The sequence below is a fragment of the Chinchilla lanigera genome, unplaced genomic scaffold, assembly GCF_000276665.1.
Source record: "Chinchilla lanigera isolate Chin_1 unplaced genomic scaffold, ChiLan1.0 scaffold00014, whole genome shotgun sequence".
NCBI classification, from domain to species: Eukaryota; Metazoa; Chordata; class Mammalia; order Rodentia; family Chinchillidae; genus Chinchilla; species Chinchilla lanigera.
The window spans coordinates 14,142,340-14,161,597 of record NW_004955415.1 but is presented as its reverse complement, the minus strand read 5'-3'; the positions used below and the strand labels follow the sequence as shown (position 1 = coordinate 14,161,597).

General features: G+C 49.8%; 1 protein-coding gene across 2 annotated transcripts in view; it reads left to right on the top strand.

The window, feature by feature from the left end:
* Positions 1 to 13,136, top strand: part of LOC102026314 (chromosome unknown open reading frame, human C20orf194) — a 128,447-nt gene extending 115,311 nt beyond the window's left edge. For both annotated transcript variants that reach the window (XM_013512268.1, XM_005380792.2), the window contains exons 30-37: positions 706 to 841; positions 2,401 to 2,487; positions 5,539 to 5,645; positions 6,024 to 6,098; positions 7,386 to 7,591; positions 8,289 to 8,354; positions 9,605 to 9,698; positions 9,935 to 13,136. In XM_013512268.1, the coding sequence (XP_013367722.1) occupies positions 706 to 841; positions 2,401 to 2,487; positions 5,539 to 5,645; positions 6,024 to 6,098; positions 7,386 to 7,591; positions 8,289 to 8,354; positions 9,605 to 9,698; positions 9,935 to 10,047 (884 nt within the window). In that variant the 3' untranslated portion in view covers positions 10,048 to 13,136. The remainder of the gene's footprint in view (positions 1 to 705; positions 842 to 2,400; positions 2,488 to 5,538; positions 5,646 to 6,023; positions 6,099 to 7,385; positions 7,592 to 8,288; positions 8,355 to 9,604; positions 9,699 to 9,934) is intronic.
* The last annotated feature ends 6,122 nt before the right edge of the window (positions 13,137 to 19,258 follow it).

Sequence of the window (19,258 nt, the reverse complement as noted above, 5' to 3'; positions counted from 1 at the left end):
AAAAAAAAAAAAAAAACAAAGTCTAAGCTGGGCATGGTGGTGTATGCCTGTAATCCCTGCACTTGGGAGGCTGAGGCAGGAGGATCGTTGAGAGTTCGAGCCCAACCTGGGCTACGAAGTGAGCTCAAGGCCAGCCTGAACTGCATAGCAAGACCCTGTCTCAAAAAGACCTCCCCCGCCAAAATAAAGTCTGTTGTCTGAACTGGCAAAGGTAAATGGTACCAGTTTCTGATATGGTTAAATGTGGTAGATGTGAAAAGGCCCTTTGATCAAGAACTCAGTCAGGTAACAACCAAAAACGCTAATTAAGAAAGTAGAGAAGTTAGGCTTGGTGTCAGGCCTGTAAGGTCAGCTACAGGAGAGGATGATGTTGGAAATCACAAGTTCAGGGCTAGTCTGGGCCACTTGGTGAGACTTTATAGCTCAGTAGTGGAGAACTTGCATAGGGGACCCCCTGGTTCAACCCCCAATGTCACCAAAAAGAAAGGGTTAGGAAGCGAAGCAGCCGAGGGTAGAAACTAAGATATCGCAGTTCCTAGAAGCGGGGAGAGAATGACGGCTATGTGTGTCCCTGGAGGTGTACGTCTCCACACCAGGCGGCTGCTGGGAGGGATGATCAAGGCAAGGACCAGGGCCCGTGCTTGTTTGAGCCCACAGCCCCAGCTGGCCCCACGAGGCTGACCTGCTCTCGGTTTCATTCCACAGGCCTGGTGAATAACGTCGTGTTCACAAGTCTCACCATGGAGCAGAGGCACCCTCTCTTTGTTCAGGTGCAGGGCCTCATCAGGGCTGCCAACCCCTCTGCAGCCTTCATTCTTGCAGAAAACGGGATTGTCACCAGGTATACTTCTCCAGACTCCACTCTGCATGACGGGCCTCGTTCTAGATATAGCGCTCTGCTCAGGGCCCATGGGGTCTCTGCTGTATGTAAAATCTGAGCATTAATGGAAGTCAGGTTAGGAAGGGCTTTAGATGCTTTGTAGAAATCATCAAGAAGACCCTATGTGTCAGTATTCTGTATTATTTTGGGGCATTTCATTTTGACGCATTCACATCTTCATACACTGAACAATGAAAGTCAAGATTATCTGTGTTCCTTGTGTTAAAATGGGAGAAATGGGCTGGGCGTGGAGGCGCATGCCTGTAATCCCCGCACTCAGGAGATTGAGGCAGGAGGATCGCTCTGAGTTTGGGGCCAGCCTGGGCTGTATAATGAGTTCAGCCTCAACTACACAGTGAGACCTTATCTCAAAAAAAAAAAAAAAAGAGAAATGGCGAGGCATAATGATACATGCTTGTAATTCCAGCACTCAGGAGGCCAAGGCAGGAGGAGTTGTGAGTTGGAGGCCAGCCTGGACTACATAGTAAAATCAAGGACAGCCTGAACTTCCTAGTGAGACCCTGTCTCAAACAAAACAAAATGATGTTGGGCTGGGGATTTAGCTTAGTAGTGCAGCACTTGCCTGGTAAGCCTGAGGTCCTGAGTTCAATTTCTGATACAAAAAGGAAATGATGTGAGAAATGGCCAGGGATGGTGGTATATGGCTATAATCCCAGCACTCAGGATTAAAAAAAAAGAAAGAAAGAAAGAAAAAAAACAGGATATGAGACAGTACATGGCACTTTACATAGTTTTGACTTTTAACCATGTAAATATTTTATTAAAAAATTTGGGGGGCAGAACTGGGCATGGTGGCGCACACCTGTAATCCCAGAACTTGGGAGGCTGAGGCAGGAGGATCGTTGTGAGTTCAAGACCAGCCTGGACCACAAAGTGAGCTCAAGGCCAGCCTGAACTATATAGTGAGACCCTGTCTCAAAAAAAAAAAAAAAATTTTTTTTGAGATAGGGTCTCAAATGTATTCAGACTGGCCTTGAACTTACTATGTAGTCCAGGTTGGACTAGAACTCCTTGATCCTCCTACCTCAGCCTCCCAAGTGCTAGAATTGCAGGCCTGTGTCACCATACCTTGCTAAATTAAAAACTTAAAGGGCTGGATGTACAGCCCAGGGTTAGAGCGCTTGTCTGTCACATGTGAAAGCCTGGGTTCAGTCCCCACTACTGCAAGGAAAACAAGTCAACAGGATGGGCTGGGTATGGTAACGCATACCTATCATCCCAGCACTTGGGAAGCTGAGGCAAGAGGATTGCCACAAGTTCAAGGCCAGCCCGGGCTACATAGTGAGTTCAAAGCCAGCCTAAACTACATGGTGAGACCTGTCTCAAAAAAAAAAAAAACTGAAAAAAAGAAAAGGGTGACAGTCCTGGGGCTTGGGATTTAGCTCAACAGCGCAGCACCTGCCTGGCAAGTGCAAGGTCATGAGTTTGATTCCCGGTACCGGAAAAAGAAAAGAGTAACAGTCCTAATTAATTTGAGTCTTTTTTGTATGTTTTCAAAGGAATGAAGACGTTGAACTGATTCTCTCAGAAAATAGCTTTTCAAGTCCTCAGATGCTACGATCTCGATATTTAATGTACCCTGGCTGGCAAGTATTAAATCTTTTTATTGTTTGGTACCAGGAATCAAACTCAGGACCTTGCACTTGCCAGGCAGGTGCTTGTGCCACTGAGCTATATCCCTGACCCTGGCTGGCAAGTATTATCACTGAAAAGTAGCTAAAAAAAATTTTGTGAGCCCTATTATTTATTTACTTGCAGGGGAAAAAAAGGCAAGAAAATTAAAATATGTATTTTGCCAAGCGTGATAGCACACAACCAAATGCCAGGACTCAGGAGGCTAAGGCAGCAGGATCATTGCAAGTTCAAGACCAGCCTGGACTACAAAGTGAGTTCAAGGCCAGCCTGAACTGCATATGGAGACCCTGTCTCAAAAAGACGACTTCCCCCGCCCCCAAAAAAATACATGCTTTGCAAAGGTGCTGTTCAAGGGTGGCATGTTCGCAGACAGGATGTGGCTCCCTGCCTTGTCCTGTGGAGAGAGGGGCCCAGTGTTCCTGTCTTGGCCTCCAAATTGGGAGCCTTGTTGGATGTTGAGCTTCAGGAAGTCAACCTGTGGGAACCAAGCACAGTACAAGCCTGTGCTCAGTACTGCCTCTAGCGAGGGTATGCTAATGACCTGGAACAAGGGGGTCGCTGCCTTCCCTGTGAGAATTGCTCCCAAGAACTCAGCCAGGCCATCCTCCAGGGTTCCTGGGCTAGTGTGTTGCCTGCTGAGGGGCCCAAAACAGTCTCTGTAGGCCACCTCACAGCCCGAGAACCTCTGCATGGGGGCGCGGAGAAGGTGTGGAGTCCACTGTGTGCACACTGGGCATTGTTCTAAGCTGTGTCCTCCAGTGTGCTCACCCTTAGCCACATGGCCACTTAATATGATGTAACAGAAGTGACAATTAAATGATATTTAGAATTCAGTGTCTGTATCACACGGCCACATTTCCAGTGTGCCATAGCTCCCTGTGGTTAGCAGCTACCATATTGGACTGCAGATCCAGAGCATTCTATCTTCACAGGAAGTTCTGTTGGGCAGTGCTGAGAGCTTGGACTTTGTCTTCTTTGACCCTTACACCAAGCCTGTGAAGTAAATTCCTTATTTTCCATGTTTTATAAATAAGGTGCCAGCAAGGAGTTAAATGTCACGTCCAAGTTGCAGCTCTAAAGGAGAAAATTGGATTGCAGGCCCAGGTTTTCTGGCCCTTAATCTCTGTTCATTTAACTCCTATGCAGCACTTGTCCCTGTATAGCTGGGCTGTTCACTTTTACTGTGTTGCAAGTGTAGGGGAAGACACTTGTTAAAGTTCGGCAGTGGGTGAGGGGGTTTTAGCCAGAGCTCATCTCTCATGCTTACCTAGATTCTTTTTTTTTTTTTTGTCTTTTTGAGACAGGGTTTTACTATGCTGTTCAGGCTGCCTTAGAACTCACTATGTAGTCCCAGCTGACCTCAAACTCACAGCAGTCTTCCTGCCTCAGCCTCCCACGGGGGATTATAGACCTGCACCACCATACCCGGCATTTCTCATGCTTGTCTGGATTATCTTTGTTATCCTTACCCTTCTCCCAGGTCCTCTCTACCTCCTCCATGCTACCCTTAACACCACTAACATTAAAAAACCGATTGTACTGTGCCGTGAAAAATAACAGTCACTTTTAACCCAGAATGTCACCATGTGAAATCAAAAGTTTTCAGACATATTCTTAAAAGAAACATGATTTGAATCACGTCTCACTTGCCTAAACATTGTGTAAGTGGGTCATTTCTTATGCTGAACAATACCTTGACCAAAAAGAAACTGAGCCAGGTAGGGTGATAATCCCAGCCGTCTGGGAGGCTGAGACAGAGAGATCACAAATTCAAACTCCACCCCAGCAATTTATCAATTTAGTAAGACCCTCTCTCAAAAATAAAAGAATAAAAAAGGGCTGGAGATATGCAGAGACCTTAAACTAAATCCCCAGCAAAGAAAGTGGGGAGGCGCCTCGTTGTTTAGATGCTTACTATATCCCAGTATACCTATAATATCATTTGCGTGAGGAATTATTGTGAAACTGATGTACTTATCTGCTGCTGGGGTACATGATGACAGTTACACCTTTGCCTAACAGAGTCTAATCATGAGAATTCATCTCAAGGAAGTAACTAAAAAGAAATGACAGTTCCTCAGCTGGGAAGCCAGGTGATGGGGACACGAAGTTCAGTGTACTACCACATTAAGCGTAGGGGTTGGTGGTGCACACCTATAATCCCAGCACTCAGAGGCTGAGGCAGGAGGAGCACCATGAGTTCAGCGTCAGCCTAACCTACATAGTGAGTTTAAGGCCAGCCTCAACTATACAGCAAGACCTTGTCTCCAAAAAAAAAAAAATAGTGTACTATAACATTCTGTCTTTCCATATGCTTGAAATTTTTCTGTATTAGAAAATTAAGGTTAAGCTGGGTGTGGTGGCACACACCTGTAATCCCAGCACTTGGGAGGCTGAGGCAGGAGGATGGTTGCAAGTTCGAGACCAGCCCAGGCTACAAAGTGAGCTCAAGGCCAGCCTGAATTGTATAGAGAGACCCTGTCTCAAAAAGATAAAAAAAATTTAAATTTAAATTAAAAAAAAAAAAAAAAAAAACAGAAAAAAAAGAAAACTAAGGTTTTTTAATGTTCTGAACATGGCTGTTCTTAATGAGCCTGAAAAAGTAGAGCAGAGACAAGCTGCCCTTGGATTCCTTGTGGAGAAAACGTGCATCCAAATGCACGGTCTGTGCCTGCCCGAGGGGAGGGGAGCCTGCAGGCCGGAAGAGGCTTTGAGCAGGGGACAGGGCTCCCAGCTCTGGGTGGGCTTGACGCAGAGGTGGGGTCTTGGACTTGGAAGAACTGCCAGTTTGAGGAATGGGCTTCTGTCCTCAGAAGGCCTTGCTCTGAAGGGCAGACAAGCATCCCGCTCACAGGCGAAGTCATGTGCACATCTACTCAAGTGTTCCACATGCAGAATGGCGCACAAAGCAGATACACGTAGAACAAGTGACATCCACAGTCATGTATAGTAACAGTCAAAGCCCCTGGCACTTGTACCTACATTTTTTTAAATGTTTTAAGGTATGAAGGTAAATTCAGTGCTGGCTCAGTCTTTCCACTAATGGTTCAGATCTGCGTGTGGTTTGGCCGACCCTTGGAGAAGACCCGCTTTGTGGCCAAGTGTAAAGGTGAGCTTCGGGCGGGCCTGGTCCTGGCTGCAGTGAGAGTGCTACAGGGTTATCGGGGCTTTCAGACACCCTTCCAGCATTTTGTGTGCTCTCCCATCACCTCGCATTTGTGAGCAAAAGGGGGCCGAGGGATTGGAGGACCAGGAGTCCCCGTTCCTGATTGCATGTGCCCCACAGTTTGATCTGCACCCCACTGAGAGAGCCTTCCCATCCTTGGGGACGGAGGGCCTGGGAGCTGGGGTGGGAGTAGAAGCACGAACCCTGGACCCTGGAGTAGCATTCCTCCCCCGTCCCTAACCCTCCCATCTGTGCCACTCAGAATTTAGCCTCTGCCCTCAGGTGGGTGACACCCCTGTTCTCTTCTTCTTCCTCTTCCAGCAATTCAGTCCTCCATCAAGCCCAGCCCCTTCTCTGGAAACATCTACCACATCCTGGGCAGAGTGAAGTTTTCAGGTAAGGGCAGTGGGCTCGGGATCCCGTACCGCAGAGTGCTCAGGCCAGAGTGTGAACTCAGCCTCTGCGAGTGCCCTGCAGACCACTGATGCCTCTTCCCCTCTCATGCTGCCCTGTTGGGCGTAAACTGTCAGGCTTTTCTGCCGCTTCTCTGCCCATGGACGACCCCTCAGGCCTCTCCTCACAGCTCCTTGCTTCCTGTCCTGAGACTCACACCCCACCCTGAACCAGCATGGCCTCCTCCTAGGCCTTGTCACCAGCCTTAGACCTCTGACGTGCTCACTGCATCCTCTTCCGTGGGCTGGGGTCAGGCAGACCTCAGGACTAGTGGGAGTTGGTCAGCTCAGTGACAAGGAAGGGAGAACACCCCAGGGAAAGGAACAACGTTTACTGTAACCCAGAGGCAAAAAAGGGCACATTTCAGGAATCAAAAAGATTTCCCAAGGCTGGAGCCATGGAAGGACGGAAGGTGCTAGGGCACCTTCAGCTGTGACACAGAAACCCTAGTTCAACTCACGGTTGTTAGCTGCTTAGCAAGAAGTCAAACCTGGCTGTGGTGGCACATGCCTATGCTCCCAGCTACTCTGACTCTGAGGCTGAGGCAGGAGGATACAAGTTCAAGGCAAGCATGGGTAACTTAGGGAGCCCCTGTGTCAAAATGGAATAAAAAGGTCCGGGAGGGGTACAGCTCTAGTATGTTCAAGACTCTGGGCTTGGTCCCAGTCCTGGAGGGAAAAAAATGTCACGAAGTTGGACGGCAGAGCCAGACCACTGAAGGCCCAGGTGACACATGTCTGTATGTTGTTCCTTTCTTAGGTGTCAACCATTCTTGGCACCACATGGCAGGAGAGCTGCAACCCTAGGTGTCACAGCCAGGCTCCACAAGCAGCCAGTGGGTGTCATTTCGGTGTAGACCTCTCCTGTCTTTGCTTTTCTGAGACAGGTTCTCACCATGTAGCCCAGGCTGCCTTGACCTCAGAGCAATCCTCCTGTCTCAGCCCCTAGAGTGCTGGGACTACAGGTGTGCACCACCACACTTGGCTCACCTGCAAGCCCTGTGTTCTTCTTGGATTCCCTTCTGGTTAATAGTGTCTTCTAATCATCCAAAGCAGCCAAGCCAGAAAATACTTTTGTGCCTTCCTCTCTTGCTCCATCCTTCCCACCAGTCGGGTCACTGCTCCCTTCTGCATTTATTAGTACCTGTCCCAGCCGTCTGATCAGTACAGTCTCAGGGCAGCCTTACCTTTCAGGGCGGGCCTCAAGGAAAAGTGCATGCTCTCTTTGCAGACTCTGAAAGGATGATGGAGGTCTGCCACAACACGCTAGCCAATTCCCTGAGCATCGTACCAGTTTTGGAGGGACCCACACCACCAGCAGTCTCAAGAAGCACCCCACAAGACAGCAGTGGGCAGCAGGAATGCTACCTCGTGTTCATTGGCTGCTCCCTGAAGGAAGACAGCCTCAAGGACTGGCTGCGGCAGTCAGCTAAGCAGGTAGCTGTTAAAGCCCAGACAGCCCTGGCACAGGTGTAAGCAGCACACTGACCGGGGCAAGCACCTGCAGCCTCCCACTGAGTACACCTCATAGGCTGGGCTAGGACTCCATGGACCCTTGGAGAGTGGAAGGAAGCTCCTCAGGGTGAACTCTAGGCAGCCAAGGTTGTCTGCTCTGAACCAGGTTCTCTACAAGTAGTGAATAAGCCTCTCGGCACAGCCTCAGGAGTTTGGCTATTGCTAGAACTCTTAAGAATAGAGCTGGCTGGGGGCTGGGGATTTAGCTCAGCGGCAAAGCGCCTGCCTGGCAAGCGCAAGGTCGTGAGTTCGGTTCCCGGCTGGGCCTGGGGCTTTCTACTGAGGCCTGGGCTGCCTGGTCTGGATAAACCCTTGAATAGTGCTTGACTGTGGGGCCCCAGGTTGTCTTCTGTGTCTGTCACTGGTGGGGCTAGGGGTGAGAGTCTACAGAGGCAGCACCATGCAGATTTAAGAGGCTCCAAGTGCTAGGCCATGTGTTCCCCACTGCCTTGCGGGCCTGGTGGTGGGAAAGTGGTCTTAGGGCAGGCCCGGCAGGCCGGGTGCTGTGTCCATGCCATGGCCAACTGCTGTGCCTTCCCCTCCACATCCCTGACCCCAAGCCCTGCCCACGTCTCCCTCAGCTCTGTAGCAACCTGTCCTCTCCTCCATCTCTGCACAGAAGCCTCAGAGGAAAGCTCTGAAGACCAGAGGAATGTTGACCCAGCAGGAGATCAGGAACATCCACGTGAGTGCTCTGCCCTGGCCTCCCTCTGGGTGCTAAGACTGCTTCCTAGACCTACATAGCTTGCTCCTTGCCTCATTGAGATGGGTGGGAAACTGCTGGGGTGGCATGGACATGAGAATGAGGAGAGTCGACCTGCAGAAGGAGTAGGCAAGAGGAGACCTGTCACCTATTTGAGCAACCCCCGAAGACCTCTGTCTGGGATAAACCAGAGTTCAGGCTATGGTGACACAGGCCTGTAATCCCAGAGCTCTGGGAAGCTGAAAAAGGAAGATTGGAAGTTTGAACCCAGGTTGGGCCATATTTTTGTTCTGTGTTTTTTTGAGACAGGTCTCGTTATGTAGTTCAAGCTGCCCTTGAACTCACTATGTAACCCAGGAGGGCCTCAAAGGAGAAGCTTCTGTTTGTGCAACTTAATGACTTAGTAAGACCCTGTCTCAAAATAAAAATTTAAAAGGGGTTGGGGATGGTGACCCTGGATTCAATCCCCAGTACCAAAAAAGAGAGAGAAAGAAAAAGTGGAGAAACCATCTACAGCCCTGGGGAGAAAGCTGTCTACCTACAGAATGTTCATGGGAATGTTCTGGAATGCTAAGGCACTTGATGAGTCCCCCCAAAACTCCAGGCTGACCCCTAGCCTCTGTCCCAGGGTCCATGTCCAATAGAGCCTTTCCTGAGAGGCGTGGCATCAAAGGAGACGCAGTGCTGGCCACAGGATGCACTGTTCCACTGGCACAGTGATGGCCTGCATAGCCCAGACACTGCAGGGAGGAGGAGCCTGGGACTCACTCCCCAGAAGCAACTCTTGAGCAAAGAGTGGAGTGCAGGCAGCAAATGCTGGAAGTTAGTACAGGAGACATTGGGGATGTGGGACAGTGAGAGACAGGGGACACAGCCAACAAAGGGTAATTACCAGACCAGCACCCTGGGAGCCATGAAAGCTTCATCCCATGAGGAACCCCCAGGGTTCCTCTTCTGAGGGGCAGCTGCACGGGTGTTTGTTCCTGCATATGCCAGAGTAGGCTGTCTTGTTAAGGTAAGGATTGTTTATATGGTCATAGAGTTTTGTTTTGAGACAAGGTCTCGCTGTGGAACTCAGGCTGGCATAAAACTCAGCAATCTTCCTGCCTCAGCCTCTCGTACTGGGATTACAGGCGTGCACCACCACACCCAGCGTGTCTGTTTTTAATGAGTGAATGAATGGTAGAAAGTACAGTTACCAGATAATTCTACCTGAATTCTTCTTTCCACAGGTGAAACGCCACCTGGACCCCCTGCCTGCAGGCTACTTCTATAATGGCACCCAGTTTGTAAACTTCTTTGGCGATAAAACTGATTTTCATCCTCATATCCTTTGAAGCAGCTTGGTCCCTATTGGGTGTTAGCTGTTAGCAAACCTGGGTGACAGGGAGCCACTGTGTGCTAGTGAAGCCCGGGGCTCCATTCTAGGCCCTCGTAAGGTACTGAGCCAGTACCTGTCACAGTCTTTGTAGCTGCTAGCAGATACCTCAGTGCCCCCTGCACCACCTGCCTGCAGATCTCTTGCCCTCCAGGCTCTGCACTCTTCCTTAACCACAGGCCAGTCATGGACCAGTTCATGAATGACTACGTGGAAGAAGCCAACCGGGAAATTGAGAGGTACAACCGAGAGCTGGACCAGCAAGAGTACCATGACCTCTTCGAGCAGAAGCCCTAGGGAAAGCTGGGCCCGAGCGCCCACCAGAGATGGACAGACTTGTCTCAATGTCTAACTCCCGCTCTCCCAGAGGGCCCCCCTGGAGGGGCTGTGCCTTCCTTGCCCCATGTGCTGGCTTGAGTGCATGTTGTCCTTGTTCTCTGCAGCACCAAAGTACATTGCCTGCCCCCCTGCATGGGGGGCAGGGTGCGCTGTGTGCTCGCAGTCCAGGCCCCTGGACTTCTGCTAACAGTATTTCCTTTGGGTTGCTGAGGCACAGGGTGGGCTGGGGAGAAGCACTGGGATTGCACTGAGGATTTACAAGGAACCTGGGCTGCCTAATCTGCAGCTGAGCCTGGGGTGCACCCACCCACCCAGGCCTCAGATGCTGCCCCAGGAAAGCCCTCATCCCCAGTAGTGTCTGCTGCCCCTGCTTAGGCCTTTCCATTGAAGGACCTGGACCTGCTGGCCCTGCTGGCCCTGGGCCTCTTCTAGGGGGAGTGACAAAAGCCCTGCCCCAGCCCAACCCACAGAGCCAGCAGCTTGGGCTGAGAGCCCAGCAAGCTCTCCAGGGGATTCCCTCATGGCACTCAGCTGAGGGCAAGGCATGAGGCTTTTCAGATGTGTGGTGGCCCTCACGCTGACATCGCAGCCAACATGTGACTGGTTCTGGAGCCCCGCAGCATTGCTTGGTGTCCCTCATTCAGGGAGGAGAGCAGTCCTGTTGCCCAAGCCCCAGGCACTGTCTCCAGCACCCCACCTTGCCAGGGAAGGCCTGCTTCTTAGCCACAGACTTCAGGAAATTCATGGCCCCGAGGCATTCTTCCTGGCCCTGGATTTGTTTGGCTCCTAAGAACCAGGATTTTCAAACAACTCCAATACTCAAGTTAGGATTCCTTCGAGTGATGATGTTTTCACTAGACCACAAAGCAGAGGGAACTGAAATTGTGTTGCCGCCGCATCTTCATAATTAGTGTGTGGGACAGAGAGTCGTAGGCACTGATAAGTAGGTGATATCCATTAGGTTTCCAGCACCTCAGCTGCCTGGATTGTAAATGTTTTCTGAATTTCACATATTTTTGCATGCCTTAGGAAGAAGCACATAGGTGAAACCAGCATAGTTTCCTGTAATGTAGAGGGGTTTTGAGAAAAGCCCCTGATGCAGAGGATTGCCAGGATGGAGCACAGAGGCCTGAGTGCAGGTAGCAAGCAATTAGCAAGGACTTGCTCGTAAAATATACTTGTATTAGAAAAAAACAATTCTGCACTGAAGCAAAATGAACAAAACTGCAAATACCATTGAAAGAGAAATTTTGCATGAAGAAAGGCTCCTGAAATTCAGGCCACGTGCCTCAGTCCCTGCTCTGCTGGCAGGGTTTCTGCTCTGGAGCCCGAGTAGCCCCTGACTTCTGGCTGGCCAGGGGCCAGGGCCCACGGCCCACGGCCCACAAATGGGCAGCCTCTGCTTCAGAATCAATAACATAGATCTTAAGTGCAATTGATTAATAAGCAATGAGTTATTGTAGCTTCTTTTAGCTCTACCGAGCTCTTTTTAAAAACTCAAACTTGAGCAGCCTTAGAAAAGGGAAAGGGGCGGGGTGGGGGTGGGGGGACCACAGGCCATTTCATTTCTTCCAGGGGTTGCTATGACGTTTTCAGTGGAAGCTCTAGAAACAGGAGCTTGAGCCATTTCCTAACTGCCCTGGCCTGGCAGTCTGGCTGCTACACAAAGGAGTTTTTAAAGAGGGGTCGGGCCGTGCACAAGAGCAGGCCTGCCTTCCACATGGGGCTTTGCTGCACGGCGACCTTGGGTCCCGAGCAACTGTTGTCTGTAGTAATGCTCTCTCACCAACCTGCCCCACTGTCCCCACTGCCCTCCTCAGAGAGGGAGAATTTTGATTACCTCAACTTGAATATGAAACTGTGATTGAAAAAAAGGTAAAACAAGTATCAAAGCCAAAAAGGCAAAACTGGCTGAGGCCTCTAGATGCTCCCTGGGCTGCTCGGGAGTGTGAGGGGCACACTGGCGAGAGGGCATCCAGGCACATGTGCCCCCGGGGAAGGGCACAGCCGCAGTGCACCACGCTGTTTGAGGACTAGGGCTGGGAATGTGCGGCCTCCCACCTTTCTCCTGGAACCTGCGGCTTTTCGGGTCGGAGCCTGGAGTTCAGTTGATAGCCACTCGCTTCCTCTCGGCCCAGGAGCAAGGTCTGGGGCTTTCTTCAGAGGAAAGGCCATGACACTGTGTTTTAGCTTCTGACCTTAGAAGTGGATACCAGGGACCCAGCAAAGACATGGGAGCAGTTCCAGGAAAAGGCAAAGTCCTCCAGGGGCTTACATGCTTTTGCCACCTTTCCTGTTAACAGCTTCAGTTGTACATCACCGGAGTGTGTGTGTGATAATGGTGACTGAACAGTCACTGAAGTTATGGGTTATTTTGTGTTGTGGGAGATTCTTTTTCTGATTGGAAAGAGGAGGCAGAAATTGGAGAAAATTATATCGCCCTAGGAAGGGGCCATTAGCGAGGAATGTGGTTGGCCCCACCAAGCCCTGGGGTGCTCCCACCGGAGGCAGGGATGCTGGCCCTTCAGGTTGGGGTACAAAGTTCCCTCCTAAATTCTGTTAGGATTTTGGAGAATTTTTGCACAGTAATAAGCTCTGGGTTGCTCTTTGGGCTTCTCAAAAGGGAAAAGTTCAACTCAAAGATTGTAAACTATGAAGTATTCCAGCTGCGATGCTGACTAGTCGAATAGTTGTACCTCAAAAAGTAGGTGAGAAATGGCTTCCTCTTTGTCCCAAGTGGTCAAATACTAATGGCAGAAGAGCTCACTTACGTGCCAAAATTCATTTTATACTAGTGCTTTAATATTTGTAACTTAAATTTTAAAACATTTACAAACACTACTGTAACTTCAGTGAAACTGAATTGTGTGATTGAAGCTTTTTGCTTATAGTATTTATTACACTACTTAATTCAGTAAAGATATAAAGTAGCCTTCAATTTATTTTTATATTATTTTACATGTTTTTACCTGCAGTTGTGTATGTGATTTCACCTTGGTAATTAAGATGTAACGCTAAGGACCAATAAACTACCACCGAACAAGCAAGGCTCGCCTCCTGTCATCACGTACCTGTGACTGTCCCAATGATATAGGGAAAAGAAACACCCAACCTGAAAGATACCTGGGACAAGTTTGTGTTCTCTAAAATCAAAGAAAGAATTTTAGGAACAATGGAGGTTAAGAGCAGAATATATTTACTAGGAGAAAGAAAGCTGCTGTCTGAGAGAAAGAGACAGAAATGGGCCCAAGTGGATTGCCAAGGAACCTGTCTTTTCTAGGGACTTTTATAGTGCAAAACCACGAGGTGAGATGGGTCCAGGGTAGGAAACATGGGAATTCACAAGGTGGGCATGAGGTGGGACAAAACAGTGGTCAGCCAGTAAGATTACGAGTACAGTTGCTCAGGTGAAATTGATTAAATCGGGATCAAATGAAGAAGTGAGTCAGGCAGCAAGGGCAGGAATACTGAGCAGGGGCTCTTCCTGTAGGGGGTTGGGTTAGTGACTACCTGGCTGTTTCAAGGTGATGGGTACCTATTTAGAATATCAGTCCCTGATGTCCATCCCTGGGGAGGTGTGTGGCTGCATTTGTTTCATCTTTTGTCTCAAGGTCTGGCCCACGGTGCAAGAGCCCATCTCTCCCACAGTTGAAAGGTATCTTGTCTTCCACAGTCTACTTTGAGGGCCCAGCCTTGTCAGACTGCCTGTAATATTTCTAACTCAGCTGCCTACAACACCATGGCATTTTTGGGTTGGGCTGAGAATGCCCACACCTGGAAACTGGGGACATTCCTTCAGCTACAATTCTGGCCGAGTGTCCCTTGCTGAGACTGCTGTGAGGCAGAAGAAAAAATATGCAGAGCCAGGTGCAGTGGCACACACCTGCAATCACGGTGCTCAGGAGGCTGAGGCAGGAGGAGCACTCAGTTGAAGCCCAGTTTGGGGTCCATAGTGAGTTCAAACTTAGCCTGAACTACATAGCAAGACCGTGTCTCAAAAAGAAAAGGTTAAAAGAAAGGCCACCAATTCAAAAAAATGTAAATAAGTAAATATTAAAAACAGGTGGAAAGGGGCTGGGGCTTTAGCCTAGCAACACAGAGCCTGCCTGGCAAGCGTGAGGTCATGAGTTCAATTCCCCGTACCAGAAAAAAAAAAACAAAAAAAACAGGTGGAAAAAAGACAAGGAAAATCATAACTTTAAAACTGGAAACCAGCTTGTGCTTCACCTCACACCAAGAATCCTGCCTAACCCTGTCAGAGTGCCTAATCTTGTGGTTATTTTCAAAGAAAGTCTTTACTTTGTGTCTGGTTTCTCAAAAGGAAAGCTTGTTTTCTTTCCTTTATCGTTAGGAAAAAAAAAAAAAAGGAGCCGATCAGAGAACATAAGGGGCCGGGGATGTAGCTCAGTGGCATGAGCACTTGCCTGGCAAGCCTGAGGTCATGAGTTCAATTCCTGGTGCCAAAAAAAAAGGAGCTTTTATCATTAGGAGGTATGTCCTTGGTTCTCTTAAACTGTCTAAAAAAAAGTTGTAGAAATTAAAAATAAAGCACGCAGGAGGATTGTTGTGAGTTTGAGGCCAGCCTGGGCTACAAAGTAAGTTCGGGCAGGCCTTTGAGACCCTATCTCTAAATACATACACACACACATACATACATACATACAAACAAAAACCTTGTGCCTCCCCCCAAAACAAAAGGAAAACCTGTACCTTTAAGCCATAAACTAATTTTTTTTCCTTTCTCCCCAAACACTATAACTGTAGGCAATTCCCTTTGACCTGTAAATGGGCTTGGTCATCCCCTTTTTACTTGAAAATAGTCCTGTTTCACCTGTAAATAGACCAACTGCCTAATTTTAACCTGTAAATCAGGCTTTCCCCTAGGAGTGAACCATTGTCTTACTGCAGGTGGACCGTCCTTCCGTCCACCAAACCAAGACCACAGATTTCCTCCACAGACTGCCTTCCACCTATAGCCACCGCCAAAAACACAAAGATTCACTTACTATAAGTGGGCCTCACACACACACAAGACCTATCAAATCCCACAGATTTCCACGCTGAAAAACAAGTATTCCCAGGTGCATGCTGTAGTGTGTCTCTTTTCTCTTGGATGTCCTAAAATCTCTGCCTAACAAACCCTTCTCCTGTCTCTTGCTAATGCATCCTTAAAATTCTTTCTCCATGACCGGAGTCAGCAAACTTAGTCTGCAGAAGGGTGGGTTAGTTTCCTTATTTCAGCCTCAGGGATCTCCTCAGACCCAGCCCAGTGACATTTCCTCTTGGCAGCCAGCCAGGAGGTAAAAACAGGCTTTGGAACTGTGACTTTCCTAAGTCCAGCCAAAGGCTTTTCATTTTATTCCTTCTCCACTTCCCTCAACCACTGACCACCTTCAGCTCCATCTCATTCAGGCTGCCTTGAACTCACTATGTACTCCAGCCCAGACTGGCCTCAAATGCATGGCTATCCTCCTGCCTCAGCCTCCTGAGTGCTGGGTGGGCAAGTGTGTGCCACCACACCCAGCTAAAGATTTGCCTTCTGAAGCAGTTTCTCCCAAGCCCTTGCCCTCTGGAGGTTTTTGGACTTTTTCTCCTTTTTTCTCCCTGTCTACAAACTTCTGCATCCACAGTTGGTTTTTTTCTCCCTCCCCAAATCCCTAGAAAATGTGTGCTTGCACATGCAAGCACCGAAGACGAGAGGCATCTCTCCTTCACAGACATGGGAAGCGGTGTTGAGAGGTGGCCTGTATGACTTATCGCAGACTCGCTCAGTGCTCCCTCAGACCAACACACACTCTTCTGAGTCAGGTGGAGCTAAAAGGTGCTCCCCAGGAAGACCTACAAGATTGGTTCATCCAGTGTCAAACAGTTTCTCCTGCAGCCAGATGGGAGAGCCAGTCCTGACACTGTGGAAGAGGACCAGGTTTCGGGGTGATGCCATAGGGAAGTAATCTCCCTAAATCATGCACATTTTGGGGTCCTAAACACTTCAAATAAACATGAGGTAGGCGTAGTGGCACTTGGAAGACTGAGACAGAAGGCTCACAGTGAGCTCAAGGACAGCCTGGGCTACACAGTAACACTCTGTCTCAAAAAGAAAATTTTTTTTTGGTCTTTTTGAGACAGGGTCTTGCTGTGCAGTTCAGGCTGGCCTTGAATTCACTTCATAGCCCAGGCTGGCCTCAAATGCATGGCTATCCTCGTGCCTCAGCCTTCTGAGTGCTGGGATTACAGGTGTGTGCCACCATACCTGGCTTTGCCCACCTGTAATTGCAGCACTCGGGAGGCAGGAGGATTGCTGGGAGTTTAAGCCTAGCCTGGGCTACATAGTGAGTTCAAGCCAGCCTAGACTACATAGTGAGACCTGTCTCAACAAGAAAAAAAATGGGCTGGGGATATAGTTCGGTGGCATAAGTGCCTATCTGGCAAGCACAAGGTCCTGAGTTTGATTCTTGGTACAAAAAAAAAATGTGGGAGATACAGCTCAGTGGCACAAGCACCTGCCTGGCAAGTGCAAGGTCTTGAGTTCAATTCCTAGTACCAAAAAAGAAAAGAAAAAGCTGGAAGAAAAAAAAAATAGTTATGTTGGCACTTGACTTCAAATTTTCTCCCTGAAGGTAGGACATGGTGGCGTATGCCTGTAATCCCAACACTCCGGAGGCTGAGGCAGGAAGATCCCTGTGAGTTCAAGACCAGCCTGGACTATAAAATGAGTTGTTTTTTTTTTAACCAGAAATCAAACTCAAGACCTCACGCTTGCCAGGCAGGCATTGTGCCGCTGAGCTATATCCCCAGCCCTATAAAATGAGTTTAAAGCCAGCCTGAACAGCATAGTGAGATCTTGTCTCAAAAAAACAAAAAAACAAACAAACAAACAAACAAAAAAAGTAGCCAACAGCCTCCTTGCCATGGCCCCAGAAGTAACCCTTGAGGCGCTTGGCGCTTTAGCTGACCTTGACAAATATATAAAAATTAATTTTGATTAGCACAGGTCTACCTTTCACTTGGTCTTTTTTTTTTTTTTTTTTTTTTTTTTGTCTTTTTGAGACACAGTCTTGGCTGTGCAGTTCAGGCCGGCCTCGAACTCTCAGCAATCCACCTGCCTCCCTGGGCATGGTGGCGTACATCTGTAATCCCAGCACTCGGGAGGCTGAGGCAGGAGAATCATTGTGAGTTCGTGGCCAGCCTGGGTTACAAAGTGAGTTCAAGGCCAGCCTGAACTGCATAGTGAGACCCTGTCTCAAAAAGACCAAAATAAATAAATAAATAAATAAAATCCTCCTGCCTCAGCTTCCCTGAGTGCTGGGATTACAGGCATAGACCACCATGCCCAGCTGCTAGGTTAGTCTTAAACACTCAGCCATAAGGTACAGTATAACCACAGTTGGAGAGGTGGAAGGGGAAAGAGGGAGGAGAGAGAGCAAGAATAATATCAAACCAAAAGCTAGGCTAAATGTAAACTGGGCAGGGTAACGGACATCTATAATCCCTGCACCCAGGAGGCTGAGGCATGAGGACTGCATGAAGGCCAGGCTGAACTACAAAACAAGACTATTTCAAAAACAAAACCTTCCGGTCCTAAAAATTCTTTTCCCGCCACGGGATTCAACAAACCTGCAAATTTATTCTACAAAAGCGTGGATTCGTTTTTTATTTCAGCTTTAGGACTTCCTCAGCCCTAGCTCAGTGACGAGAAGGTGCCTTGGGTGGCACACGTCCCTCCCCAGACCCAGGGGAGCGCAGAGAAGGAACTGGGAAACCACCTGGCTCGCAGGGTGGGCGCCCGAGCAGGCGCTGGTGGAGCTTGCAGAAGCCAGCCCCTCTGCCCCAGTTCCTCCCCTGGGGTTGAACCCAGGGCTTGGGCTTGGGCTTGGGCTTGGAAATGCTGGGCGCTCCTCCTCGTTCACTCCACCTGACCAGCCTGGCAGAGCTGCAGGAAACAGATCCGTTGGTTTCTACCCGGTGAAAGCTCCCCGAGGTGGCTCGCTGGTCCCACTTTATAAATGGAGGGCCCCTGAGGCAACACAGGTGCGGGTGCAGAGCCGCTCTCCTGACCCACATCGAATAGAGTGCTCACGGCACTCGTCCAGGGTGGCCTTGGTATCCCAGACCCCAAGGGGGAAGCTGAGCTCCCCCTCCCCCAGCCCGAAAGGACGCACCACAGTGTGGAGACCCGGGCTCCCCGCCCCAGGTGCAGCCGCCACCAGGCAGCCGGGAGGAAGACCCTGCCCGTGGGGAAAGGGCTGCCTGGGTCACACCCGGAGGGACCTCAGGCTAGCGGAGGTGCAGGGCAGATTGGTGCTTTCCCTCCGCAGTGTTTTAAGACAGTTGGGAGGGTGGTCCGGGGTTCAGAAGTTCTGTGAGATCCATTAGTCATGCACAGACTCCATAAAGCCTTGCAGGGAGGGGGCTGACTGCCGGGGAGGGGGCGGCGGCGTTCTGCAGGCTTGAGCTTCACGCTTGCATTTCTTTTTTTTTTTGTTTTTTCTCCGGTACCAGGAACCGAACTCACGACCTTGCGCTTGCCAGGCAGGCGCTTTGCCGCTGAGCTAAATCCCCAGCCCCTGCGCTTGCATTTCTTGCGGCAGCCCCAAAGAACTGCCAGGGAGAGCAGCAGAGGGCTAAAGGTTCCTGGTCACCAGCCTCGAGGGCCAGGAGGACGTACAGGTCAGTCAGGAGACCTAGGGACAGAGAAGGGCCACACCCCACCTGGGCCCCCGCAGTAGAGAGAGGGGACTGTTGAAACAGGGCTGAGGGAGCAGAGCAGAGTAGGAGACCCAGGGCCGCGGAGCCTTGGCAGAGTAAGGCCTTTTGTGTGGGACTGCTGACCACCGCGGACACTCTGAGGAGCCTGGAGAGGTGGCAGTGTGCTCTTTTCTACCCTCAAGTGTCGGGGACAGTCACACCCAAGGGCAGCGCACCACCTGGCCCCCTCCTGGCCCTTGACAAAGACAGCAGCTTGGTTCCCATAAAGGATCATCGGGAATGGTACCAACTTTGGAGTCAGGTTCAGCTGGGCCCAGGTGCTCAGAAGGCCCCAGGGCGCCCCTGCATCCTTGGCAGCCTCTCTGTCCCCCAAACAATAAGTTTCCTCTGCACCACTAGCAGTCCCAACGCTCTGAAGGCAAGACCCCTCCTCCTCCAGAAGCACCCCAAAGTCTGGGGTCCC